Source organism: Corylus avellana, chromosome 5, assembly GCF_965113065.1.
Source record: "Corylus avellana chromosome 5, dhCorAvel1.hap1.2, whole genome shotgun sequence".
NCBI classification, from domain to species: domain Eukaryota; kingdom Viridiplantae; phylum Streptophyta; class Magnoliopsida; order Fagales; family Betulaceae; genus Corylus; species Corylus avellana.
In genome coordinates, this window is record NC_142494.1 from 28057917 (window position 1) to 28071131 (window position 13215).

Consider the following 13215-nt stretch of genomic DNA (forward strand, 5'->3'; position numbering starts at 1 on the left):
GATCTCGCACAATTGTTTCAGGCTGTCGTTGATAAGGTTCTAGCCTTGGGTCAGTGCAATGGAAATTTTGTTTTGCTGCTACTCTCTTGAAGGATTTTGAAATTGAACTGTTGAACGATTATCATTTTGCCTTAAAGGGTGGCCACCTCTGGCCGGTTTGGGGGTGGTCGAATCGCCCCAAAGAGTCCTCACCATCCCTAAGTTGCAAAATGGGATGACCGAAACCATCCCAAGGTTGTTGAGGGTGGCTCGGCCAACCCCGTTCGGCCTAGGGTGGCCGAACCATCCCCAAGGGCCAATCCTAATTTTTTTTTCATTGGCCAATGTGGTTCGGTCACCTTAGATCTATCGGTCTGGAGTGGATGAAACCACCCCAGGCTAAATAGGGGTGGTCGAGCCACCCCCAACAGCCTTGGGGGTGGTATCAACCACCCCCATTTTGCAAATTTGGGGGTGGTCAAGCCGGTAGGGGTGGCCGACCACCCCTTAGGGCAAATTGGACGTGGCCAGCCACCCTTTTTTCAAAATTTTTTTTTAAATAATAATTTAATTTAATTTTTTAATGCTTTTAATGAGTTTAATTTTTTTTAATTTTTAATTAGGTATATGAACACGTGTCGAGTTTTTAGAGGCGTTGACGTGAATTTTCATAAAATTTTGGCCGGAAGTTAGACGATAAAAACTAAAACTTAAGGAACAAAAAATAAAGTTTTTAAACCATAATGGGCAAAAAAAGATTTAACCCAAAACTTTGGGTTCAAAAGTTGTCTTTTGGTTTTATGAAGAAGGTTAGAAGTATCTCTTTCAAAGTGAATGAATTTTTTTTTTAGAGGAACATTTATTTTGTTGCCTCCATGCCACATTTTTAATAAATAATATTTTCAAGTCATTCCATAAAATTAAAATAAAAGGCATCGATCCACGTAATTTTAGAATGAAGGGACCCTTATCTAGACTTGGTAAAACGGGTTACTGTGTCAACCCATTTGCGACTTGTTATGGCTTGCCACCCATTTAGCGTCAACTCGTACACGACACGTTTAATAAGCGGGTGGAAACTCCAAACCCAAACATGGCATAATTAAATTAGTGGGTTACCATGTCAACCAATTATTTTTTAGCGGGTCGTGTTGGATCATGTCAACCCGACACGACTCGTTAAAAATAACGGGTTAAACGGGTTGACACAACCCGTTTAGTCCATTTACCCATTTAAAGAGCAAAAACCTTCTTCTCACAGGAAAACCTAAAAATTATACATGGATTAAAGGAGAAATCCAACAAAATCACATATTCATAATCTATTAATTTATACACAGATTTAGTGATTCACAAAAACAAATATATACAGATTCACTACTTCCTCGGAGCCTTTCCACCGGTCGATTTGCGAGCAGTCTGCATCGTACGAGCCATATCTCTTCAAATCGAAAGCACACAACACAAAGTTTATGCAAATCGCAAACCAAGACGCTCTTATTAGAACCAATAAAACCAAGAAACTAAAGATGCCAGAAGAAATTAAGAGGAGGAAAGAATAGGGCTAGTACCTTCGAGAGCTCTAAGTAGAGGGTGAGGGCCTAGGGTTTCTGATTGTCAGATTTGGGCGTTGAAGAGAAGAGAGGGAGAAAGGAAGGAGAAAGAAAGAAAATGAGAGCGAAAGGAAGGAGGCAGTGTGAGACTTTTAGGTTTAGGTTTTTTTTTGAACGGGTTGGCAGGTCACCCACAGATCAAGCGGGTTGACCTGCCAAAAACAAAAATAAACAGGTCATAAACGGGTCAAGGTCATAAATCCGTTTATGACCTAACCCGTTTATGACCTAAATTCGTTTAATGTAAACTCAAACCCGATAACTTCGTGTCGTGTTCATGTTGGATTGGCAGGTTGTTTAACATTTGGCCTTATCCATAGACAATTTATACACAAAATGAGTGAGTTGGCCCTACAGGTGTGCTTGGCAAAGGGCTTGTAAAAGGAAGTGAGCCTAGCAGATTTGATTGATGTGAAGAAAAAAAATAAAAATATTTTGTTTAAAAAAGTGAAAAAAAATTTATTTTGTAGTAATTTTTTATTTGAATAGTAATAAAAAGTGAATGATGTGATGTAAAAAATAAGAATGTTGAGATTAATTTTGACATAAATTTTTTGGATTTTTGGGTCCCGTCTGCCCACTCGTTTGCCAAACACACTTAAGAAAGAAGACTCACTTTTCGCGCTTTTCGCCCCGCGACATTTTCCTTCGACTTCTCAAGCTTTCGCCGTCGAGTAGGTTGAAGGGTGAAAGGAAGGTAAGCAAAAATGTCGAGCAGGGAGCTTCCAGAAGATTTGCTAACGGAAATCCTATCAAAGCTGCCCGTCAAATCTCTGGGGCGATTCAAGTGCGTAAGTAAATCCTGGTGCTCTCTGATCACAAACCCTAATTTCATCACCATGCACGTCACTTGGGCCAATTCTCACAATCCCCATCGTAGGGCCATCCTTAGGCATTGGGATGAGTGGGGGAGCCCACGTGTCTCCACGCTCTCTAATGGAACCCTAGAGCTGTCCGGGGATGTAGATCTATTACAATTGTTTCAGCAGCAGGTTGGCGAGGTACAAGTCTTCGGTGCCTGCAATGGAATAATTTGCCTTGGTACTACTCTGCGGAAGGATGTGGAAATGTTCGCCCGCCGTTATGAACAGCTAGTGTTATGGAACCCTGCGACAAGAGAATCAAAGGTGCTCCCTCCAATCCACCGCCCAACGGATTTGCCGGGCTTTTTTTCTTATTTTGGCTTCGGTTTTGATTCAAAGAGTAATGATTACAAGGTGGTTAGGATTCTGCACGACAATTATCAATACGAAGTTGCGGTGTACAGCCTTAGTGCTGATTCTTGGAGAGCGATTGATTCGCCCCCTAACCGATCTTATTCGATTCAGTCACCTCGTTTTCCTTCATACCTAAATGGAGCTTTTCATTGGTGGGCTTTTGATAGGGGTACGATTTCTCAGCCATTCTTGCTTTCCTTTGATATGAGCAATGAGGTGTTCCAAAAGGTATTGCTTCCCCCAATTGAACTATCTTTATTTGAGGGTGAGTTGGATATTGCTGTTGTCAATGACTCTGTAGCTTTGATTTTGCGATGTGAGGGTGAGTTGGATTATTCGTTTGATATATGGGTATTGAATGAGTCTGGTGTTGAAAGGACTTGGGCCAAACTATTAACAATCGGACGCATTCCACCCTATCTTTGGGATCTGATGCAGCTTCGGGAGGATGGCTCGGTGGTTCTAAGCGATCCAAATGTAGGAGACTTGGAATTGTATGACCCAAGAACACAAGAAGTGAGGGATCTTCGAATAAATGATGCTGGATCATGCTCTCAACTTGTTAGTTACACAGAGTCCATTGTTTTCCTAAATGGATCAAGGGATGTGCTTGAGCATCAAGACAGTTCATAACAAGATTCAAGCCTTCAGAATTTAGGTTTTACAATATTGGTGATTTGAGGCTTCACCTTGCAAATTAGAGGGCCTTGATAGTATCAGTATTGTCAAATGCAGCTCAACACCACCGTTGATCCAACTACTCATGGTAATTCCAATGAATATGTCATGTTTTGTGATTTCAAGCCTGAAATTGTTGTGATAACGGCTTGTTTTTGTGCTTTCTCAAGTCATCAGGAGATCGCTTTGAATGTTTGATAAGTGTTATTTTATGTAATTTAAGATTTAACTTTCATGTTTATGGTATTCTCTTTATTTAATGACCCGTTTTCTTAATATCCTTTTGAAGACCAAGTTATTGACCCGTACAATGCTTTTACAATATGCAATGAGAAATGCTAGGGTACTAACTCTTTTACTAACAGATATGTACTAACATAATGTAGAGCTTATTCATTGGTATTTGTAGCATTTTTTTTTTTTTTTTTTTTTTTTATATTTATTTATTGTTTTGATCATCTCCAATGAATAAGCTTCACATTATGTTAGTACCCATATATTAGTAAAAGAATTAGTACTCTTAGCATTTCTCATGTGCAATTAGATTGCTCTAGAATTTTTGGGTCCTCGAACCTTCGGATTAAGATCCTCTACAATTTTAAAAAAATTATATTTTCTTAATTTCAGGATCCTGGATCCTCGGGGGCCTATTTGGGCACCTCGAAACCTGCGCCCCTTTTCTCGTTCTTTGTCTAAATTCTTTGGAGAGAATTTGGGCAAAGAACTACAGAAAACCCTAGTATCATTTGTTAACAAAATTTTCACCTAGAGTTCTTTTGGGTTTGCGATTTCAAAACGTTTGAATAGATATTTTAAAATGTGTGAATTGCAAATGTTATTTTTTAAATGCAGTTTACCATTAAAAATTATATGTTTTTAAAAATGCATCCCATTTTCTGCAATTTGAAAACGCAAAATTTTCTACATTTTCAAAATGCAATTTTTAAAAAAGCACTCTTAAACGATTCATAATATTTTTAAAGGCTAAATGCATATAAGAGCACTAGTTGTACCTTCTCTAAATCTTATTCTCTACCCATGTACAATGTTTAAATTGTTTCTCTTTTCCTATCATTTAATTTAAAGAATATATTGGGATTAACAAGAATCAAGGTGGTTTACATTATTTATGCCTTAAGATTTTTATTGCGGGATTCGAACTCATGCCCTACTTTGTACCTAATCACTTAGAGATTTCTTTTAGCCATTGAACCATTTTAAAGAATATTTAAATGGTATAAGAAAATGATAAGGAAAACTATTGTGGAGTTTTTATTTTTTATATTTTTTTGACATGTCTGCACAAAGCGAGGAAAAATGGGGAGTGAGATTTGAAATTTCGAATTATTGACCTCCGACCGATTAAACTACCCATTGAAAATGCTATTATGGAGCTTATTTGAATATAAAAGCAAAAAATAGTTTAATTTGTTACATTTAACAAAACTCTAAAAAAAACTGCTGCTAAGTACTCTAACATATTAAAGTAAGAGGGATGATAGGTACCTAACTTAGAGGCCCAACTTAAGTCCAACTTTTGCCTTATTTTTTTTTTTTTTTTTTAAAAAAAAACTAAATAGCAAATGAAAAAAATGTGTGAATGAATAATATCTATTTTTGGTCCTTCTTTTGTTTGGTATTTTTTAATACGAACTTACTTGGGTGTTAATTGTTATTTTTTTTTGACAAATCACCAAACGAGTAATCGATTCTTTTCTTTTTTGCCAAAAAAATTGAATAAAAGAAAAGGAAAAAAACAAAACAAAACAATTGTATCAACAATCAACACAATATGATCAACATCATGTTGCTCGCAGAAAAAAAAAATCATAAATAAGACCTAACTTTTGCTCTCACTTGATCACTAGTTAAAAAAGTACAAGACAAAGAAAAAGAAAAAGAAGTCAACCTAGTAATTTCACGACAGTCGCCGATGGGGAGGGGGGTGTTTGTTAAACAACAACACCCCACGGCACTATTCATCTTTAAAAATATAATAATAATTGATATGTGAAAATGAAAAAAAAAACATATAGTATTAAAAAATAAAAAAAATTTATTTTATAATGATTTTTTATTTAAATAATAATAAAAAATAAATAATATAATATATAAATAAATAATTTGATATAAAAATAAGAATATTTAAAAAAAAAAAAAAAAACCAAACAAACAAGAAGCGAAAAGTATGGTGGAATGGGATGGGCAAAACAAACAAGGCCGTGACATTCGGTACATAAAAATAAAAAAAAATAAAAAAAACCACGATGGTGTATAAAATTACTCATTGTGGTTGTTGTTGGTGGAAGAAAGTAAAGCAAAAATGTCGAGCAGGAGGAGGGGAAGGAAAGGGCGGCGAGGGAGAAAGAAGAAAAGTGCAAACACGCGGAACAGGGACCTCCCAGAAGATGTGATAATCGAAATCCTATCAAAGCTTCAGGTCAAATGCCTGCTGCGATTCAAGTGCGTATGTAAATCCTGGTATGCACTCATCACAAACCCTCATTTCATCACCAAGCACTTCACTTGGGCCACTTCTCACCATCCCCACGCCGTGCTTAAGCGCCGGTATGAGATGGGGTTCTCCTGGCTCTCTAATGAAATCCTAGATCAGTACGATGAAACCGTAGAGCTGTTCGGGGATATAGATCTCTCACAATTGTTTCAGGATGACGTTTACAAGTTACTAGTCTCGGGTCCCTGCAATGGAATATTTTGTTTTGCTGCTACTCTGTTGGAGGATACTGAACTGACACTGTCGGACGATTATGATCAGATTGTGTTATGGAACCCTGCGACAAGAGAATCAAAGACGCTCCCCCAAATCCAACCCCCGCCGGATGTAACAGACCCCGTTTATGATTTTGGCCTGGGTTTTGATCCAAAGACTAACGATTACAAGGTGGTTAGGATTCTGACCTTCAATTCTCAATGCGAAGTTGCTGTGTACAGCCTTAGGGCTGATTCTTGGAGAGTGATTGATTCATCCCCTAACCCATCTTATGAGATTCATTCACCTCGTTATCCTTCCTACCTAAATGGAGTTCACCATTGGTGGGCTCACGAGAAGGGTAACATGAACCACCAAATCTTGCTTTCCTTTGATATGGGCAATGAGATGTTCCAAGAGGTACCGTCTCCCCCAATTGAAGCATATGGTCTTGGGGATGTTTCTGTTCTCACTAACCATGTAGCTGTGGTTCTACAATGTGGCAGTGGGTTGGAAGAATGGTATGAGATATGGGTGTTGTTTGAGACTTGGATCAAACTATCTACAATCGGACTCCTTCCGCCACATACTTGGGATCTGGTAGAGCTTCGGACGGATGGTATGGTAGTTCTAGGCACTAAAGGCACTGAAAATGGAGCCTTGATACTGTATGACCCAAGAAGACGAAAACTGTGGGATACTAAAATATATGGGGCTTCTTCATGCACTCTACTTCTGAGTTACAAAGAGTCCCTAGTTTTGCTAAATGGATGGGGGAATTTGATTGAGCAACAACACAATTCATAGCAAGATTCTAGACCATTTCGGTGATCGGGCTTCCAATTCATCTTCACATATTTGGCATATTACTTTTGGAATTACGATGAAGCCTGAAGGTGAGGGGTTTTCCTGTTACTTTTTTATACTTATAATACTAGCCTTTTCTCCCTATCTAGTTGATAATGTTGGCTATCTGTTGAGTGCTTGGAAACATAGGGAATATGAATCATGTAAAAAGTCTTCCCAGTGTTTTGACTTTTTAAGCATATAATTTCCTCTTGCTTTTTATTGAATCTTTCCTGTCTATATGGTTCCCCTGTACAACGGTGAGTTAGAGGACCTTCAGAATTTGGGTTTATAACTTTGATGATTGAGAAATGCTAGGGGTCAATAAGTTTTTTATGTTTGGCTTATATTCTCCTACAAATTGAATAGATCAATTATTAGATTTGTGGGGTCTACCGATGGAGGATAATTTCTATAAGGAGGTGGTGTGAAACACCTCCTTTGTGCCCACCAATGAGCATTTGACAACTAGGAAAATCACACACTTTCAAATGAGATGAGAAGCACTAGATTAAAATCCATTCTCCCATCATAAAAAAAAAAAAAAAAAAAAATCTCCTCAAACCCATCATTTTCTCTCTCTCCTCACTTCTCCGTGCTCTGTCTTTCTCTCCCTCTCTCTCTCTCTCTGGCGGCAGCAGTGACCACTGCCAAGCCCAGCCCAGAGCTGCCGGAGAAGACGTCGGAGCCCAGCCCAGAATTGCCGGAAAAGATGCCACAGACTAGACCTCTTCGGTGCTCTCTCTCTCTCTCTCTCTCTCTCTCTCTCCGATGCTCCATCTCTCTCTCTCCTTCTCACCGGCGAAGAAAAAATATCTGGATTGGTTGAGGCAAAATTTTTGTTTTTGTAAAAGGCAAAAAAAAAAGAAAAAGAAAAAAAAGAACACAACAATCAGTATTAATTAAGGTCATGCAGGAAATTATAAGTTTTAGTGCATAAATTTGTTCTTTTTAGATCTGGTTTTAGTGTCAAATAATCTGGGCTTCGGCGTCTGGTCTCCGGCGTCGGGCTGGGCTTCGGCGTCTTCTCCGGCAAAATGTAAGCTGGACTTCAGTGTCTTCAACGGCAAGACCTTTGTTGCCGCCGGAGAGAGAGAGAGATGGAAGAGAGGGAGAGATTAGAGAGAGAGAGAAAGGGAGTGAGGGTCTGAGGGAGAGCTCGCCACTGGGGAGAGAGAGAGAGAGAGAGAGAAAGAAAGAGAGGGAGGGAGAGGGAAAAATGAGGGTTTTTGTGATTTTGGGAGAAAAAGTTTTTAATCAGGTGTTTTGCATCTTATTTTAATTGGTGTAATAATCCTAGTTGTCAAATGCTCATTGGTGGGCACAAAAGAGGAGATTTACACCACCTCCTTATAGAAGTTATTATCCTACCGATGACTTATGTAGAGTCCATATAAGTCCACAAATTTAATGGTTATGAGAAAAATATTGACTCTTAACTTTTCTCATAAACTCGTTTTGTACTCGCACCATAACTAAGAACAAGCTCTTCTTTTCTTAGTGAGTTATACAACCACCCATTAGGTATGAAATCTACAGTCAGACCATTCATTATGTTTCTTATGAAATCTTCAAGAAGGTACCATTTGAACTTGAGCTCATTGAGATTGAGGTTCATTTTTCATATTTTGAAAACTACTTTTCATAATCTAATACCCAGAGTTCCTTGACTATAAGGTTTTTTAGCCAGTTATTCCAAATATTGCCTGCTGATACTGTTTTTAGCAGTAATTAACTTCCAAGTCTTACCCTTTGCTCTGACACTGTTGATTGTTGGGTTTTGATGCCAAGCAGAGGGCTGTAGTGTCGGCCCAAAATTGGGGAATAAAGCCTAATGGGTGGTTTATCACAATTCACAATTTTGATTTTCCTGACTCTATACCTAAGCTTCTTTTTTCATTTCACTTATTCAGTCTTCTTACAATACTTTTTTCACACAAATTACATCTTGGCTATGCCTATGCATGTTGCCTAAACATATGACTAAATTTATATATATATATAAACAAATCGCAACGGCTAAATTTATTCTTCTTGTTGTAAGTTGACAGAAGTTTGTGTACAAGTTGAGCAAATAAATATGAACTTACTTAGATGTCAATTTTTTATTTTTTATTTTAAATGCAAACAACCGACCAAGTAATCAATTCTTTTTCTTCTGCCAAAAAAAAAAAAAAAAAAAAAAATCAAGTATCAAGTAAAAGAAAAGGAAATACAACAAATGGAGAGCCTCCCTCTCCTATTCATTTCTGATTTTCTCCCTTTCCTCGTGCAGGAAAAAAGAAAATTACCAAAGGTGAGTGGCTAGCATTTGACATTTACAATTTTAGCTTCTTGCAGGCTCTATGGAAGTCGGCTCGCACGTCCGGGGTTCGTCGGCGACGGTGCCCGAGTACTTCAATGCCAGAGTTATGTTGGTCGTAAATATGGTTGGAAGATTTTTTTTTAATCATTTTTGAGACTAGTCGAGGAGTTGAAAAAATTCCGTTGACTTTCTATTTTGTACCTGGACTACAATTAATGTGTAACCAATGGAAAGGAAATTCATTGTTTTCTTGTTGGGAAAAGATGGGGCGAACAATGGCCCAATGCAAAGGCCCAACTCCAACAAAACTTTCTCCAAACCTTTATTTATTAAGATTAGATTTGTTTTAATTATTTTTTTTCCTTATTAAGATTAAGTTTACTATTACTATTAAGATTATGTTTATTTTTTTTACAAGTATTTTTCTTATATAAATAGGCTAGTTTATTATGTAAAACTAAATTAATTGAATTATTTTTAAATTTGAGAATTTTCTCTCAAATACTCTGTAGTTTTTTCTTTCTTTTAGCGTGCAGACTTATTCTATTTTTTTGGTAGAAGACGAAGAAGCTTCTCTTTGTAGAATTAAAGACGCTGTCATTTGATTAGTTACCTTATTTTTTTACTAAGTCAGATTTTTAGCAATTTTTTCAACGGTCCCTAATTAATTAATTAATTTTTTTTTTTTTTTTTTTTGGTGTGAGAAAAATTAAATTGGACCGTTTACAAGAGATACCAAGGCTAAATCGTCAAGTCCATCTCCATCAAAAGTCGTCGCCGACGGCTCTGAAGGTAAAAAGAAAAAAACGGCTCTAAAAAAGGAAAAAAGGAAAAAAGAAAAGAAGAGTGGAATAGCCCCAAACTATTGATTCAGCAGAGAGTGTGAAAGAAAGGGAAAAATGTCGAGCAGGGACCTCCTGAAGGGAAAAATGTCGAGCAGGGACCTCCCAGAAGATGTGATAATGGAAATCCTATCAAGGTTGCCCGTCAAATGGCTACTGCGATTCAAGTGTGTATGTAAATCCTGGTACGCTCTCATCACAAACCCTGATTTCATCAACAAGCACCTTACTTGGGCAACTTCTCACAATCCCCGCCGCGGGGTCTTCCTTACGTGCGAGCACGAGATTACCCGAACCCCCTGGGTCTCCCTGCGCGCTTATGAGACCCTAGAGGTGTCCAGGTACGTTGATATATCACAATTCTTTCCTCAGGACATTGACGATCTTGCAGTCTACGGTCCCTGCAATGGAATCCTCTGTCTCCTTGGTGGGTTCGAGGATCGGGACGACGATGATGATCGTGGCCGTAGCAATGGGCTGGTGTTATGGAACCCCGCCACGAGAGAATCGAAGGCGCTTCCTGTAATCCACCGCCCGCCTGAGGTGCCCACTACCTTTTCTTTCAATTTTGGCTTCGGTTTTGATCCCAAGGCTAATGATTACAAGGTGGTAAGGATTCTCAACTTCAGTTCTTTGAAATGCGAAGTTGAGGTGTACAGCCTGAGTACTGATTCTTGGAGAGTGATTAATCCGTCTCTTAATCCAGCTTATCGTGTTAGTTCCCCTCGTTTCCCCTCATACTCAAATGGGGTTCATCATTGGTGGGCTTGTGAGCGTGGTAACAGGGACAGCAGATTGTTGCTTTCCTTTGATATGAGCAACGAGGTGTTCCATGAGACCCCGTTGCCTCCCTTATCTGAAAGACATTCTCTTTTTGAGGCTATTGCTGTTATCAATGACTCTGTAGCTTTGGTTTCTGTGTATCATGGCGGCGAGGGTAAATGTTATGATATATGGGTGATGAACGAGTGTGGTGTGAAAGTGAATTGGACTAAACTGTTCACAATCGGACCCCGTCCACAGCTTAGCAATCTGTTAGAACTTCGGGAGGGTGGTTTGGTTCTACTAAGAAATGAAAATGGATGGCTGGTGGTTTTTGACCCAATAACACGACAACAAAGGGATCTGGGAATATACGGAAACTCCTTTCAGGTTGTTAGTTTCACGGAAACCCTAGTTGTACTAAACCGATCAGCAACAAGATCAGCACCAAGGCAATTCAGGAGATGGTTATGATTTATGAATCCTTACTTGGGCCACATAAACAAGGTTCCGCACCATTTCAGTGATTAATCTCATATATGCATAAACTATCACATATTTGGCATACTACTCTAGGATTTGGAGTTTCTGGAATTATGATGAAGGTGAGGGGTTTTGCTGCTACATTGTGTATAACTTATTGTTTGCCTTTTGTGCCTATTTATATGTACACTATCTGTTGGGTGCTTTGACGCATTAACAAATACTTTCTGCTGGCTTTCCATTGAAATTGTTGTGGTTAATTCTACACATGTTCTTTGTTAGAAGGATGAAGAATTATAAATCAATGTAATGAACTTTTGTCTATGTGGTTACTGTAAAATGTTAATTGAACCTTACATTTAGGTAATACTCAGATTTCCAGTATCCACATCTTCATTTCTGCCAAAGGAGATGATGCTGGTGCTTGTAAATTTGGTTTAAATTTCAAAGGTAGCAATAACATTTCATAGATTATGTGAAGTTCAGCAGGTGCCAATTCCATGATGCACCTTAAGTATAGATTCGTTAGACATAAGGGATACTACTTATTACGAGTACTCAGTGGGTAAGAATGCTCTGCTTATCTTTGTAATGCAAAACTGCTGAACTTTTGATTGAAGCAGTCAGAATTGGCTTATAACTTCAGTAATCTTGAATGGTTATCTTGCACATTGGATCACTATCATAAAATCCAACTCCATACGAATCACCCTTGATCCAACTAGTTGGGGTAGTTCATAAGTCCTCCAAGGGAATGCCAATGCATGTCTCATCTTTCACAATTCCAAGTCTTCCACTTCCTATGAAATTTTTGTCCTAGGGGCTATTTTAGTTTTCTTCTCGATTCATTACAAGATCACTTTGATCAGGAAAGTGTAGTTTCCTAACACAGGCTCAACCGCAACCAGTAACATTGTAAGTATTGAATGCAATTTAAGATTTAACCACCATATTTTTCGTCTTGCTTTGAACTAGTGCGGCAGTGCTCCCATTTTATTTATTTATTTTACAGTTTTTTACCTTTAGGACTTGGATTTGATTGATTTATTATAGTACCTGTTGTAATATCAAATTGTTCAGAGAGAACACTTGTACACAGATTTTTTCCCTCTCTTGTTGAGGTTCTAAAGAGTTCAGTGACATGATTTTTGAGTGTTCAAACACAGTCGATTTTATTATTTGAGCACTCTTTGGTTGGTGGTTTTAGGACTGACAGAATGAAGTGAATAAAGTGAAGCTATCAAGGCCTGTTTCCCATTTTGAACTCATGATCTGTCTGTCAATACAAATTGTAACGACAGATGGCCAGACTGGTTAGTGGCCTTCTACACTGAACCAGAAGCTGTTTTTAAATTCATGGCAGAATTAAGAACAGGGAGATGTTGGGAAGTTGCACCCTGAAGCGGGTTACACATGTACCCATCATTCATTCCGTTTTTATGGAGTGAATAAAGTATTATTTGAATGCAAGTTTATTTTGGATTTGGAAATCACTTTTAATTATCTGATAATGTAGTTTTTTTCTTGGGAAAACTTTAGTTTGCCCTCCCTGAAGTTTCAGCCGATTTGACAAACACCCCTTCAACTTTCAAATCTCTCACTTTGGACCCTTGAATGTTGATTTGTTCTCACTTTGGACCCCTCTGTTAGTTTTAAATGTAAACTCAAATAGTTCGTATTTTTATGCCCATTATACCCTCACCCAGTCCACTTGAAATTCTAAAAATTCCCAAAACTACAACATTCACCCTAGCCCAAAATGACACCGTTTTGGGTATTA

The 13215-nt window shown here is 38.1% G+C and overlaps 2 protein-coding genes across 2 annotated transcripts; both read left to right on the forward strand.

Annotated features, from left to right (window-relative positions):
* Positions 1-2187: 2187 nt before the first annotated feature.
* Positions 2188-9651, forward strand: LOC132182164 (uncharacterized). The gene is made up of 4 exons (XM_088516859.1): positions 2188-3439; positions 3545-3575; positions 5797-7093; positions 9319-9651. The coding sequence occupies exons 1-3, from the start codon at positions 2300-2302 to the stop codon at positions 7002-7004; spliced, it is 2379 nt and encodes a 792-aa protein (XP_088372985.1). The 5' UTR covers positions 2188-2299; the 3' UTR covers positions 7005-7093; positions 9319-9651.
* A 481-nt stretch (positions 9652-10132) lies between these two features.
* On the forward strand, positions 10133-11682 carry LOC132181106 (F-box/kelch-repeat protein At3g23880-like). Its single transcript, XM_059594176.2, has one exon. It carries the CDS (start codon positions 10248-10250, stop codon positions 11424-11426), a length of 1179 nt encoding a protein of 392 aa, XP_059450159.1. The 5' UTR covers positions 10133-10247; the 3' UTR covers positions 11427-11682.
* The last annotated feature ends 1533 nt before the right edge of the window (positions 11683-13215 follow it).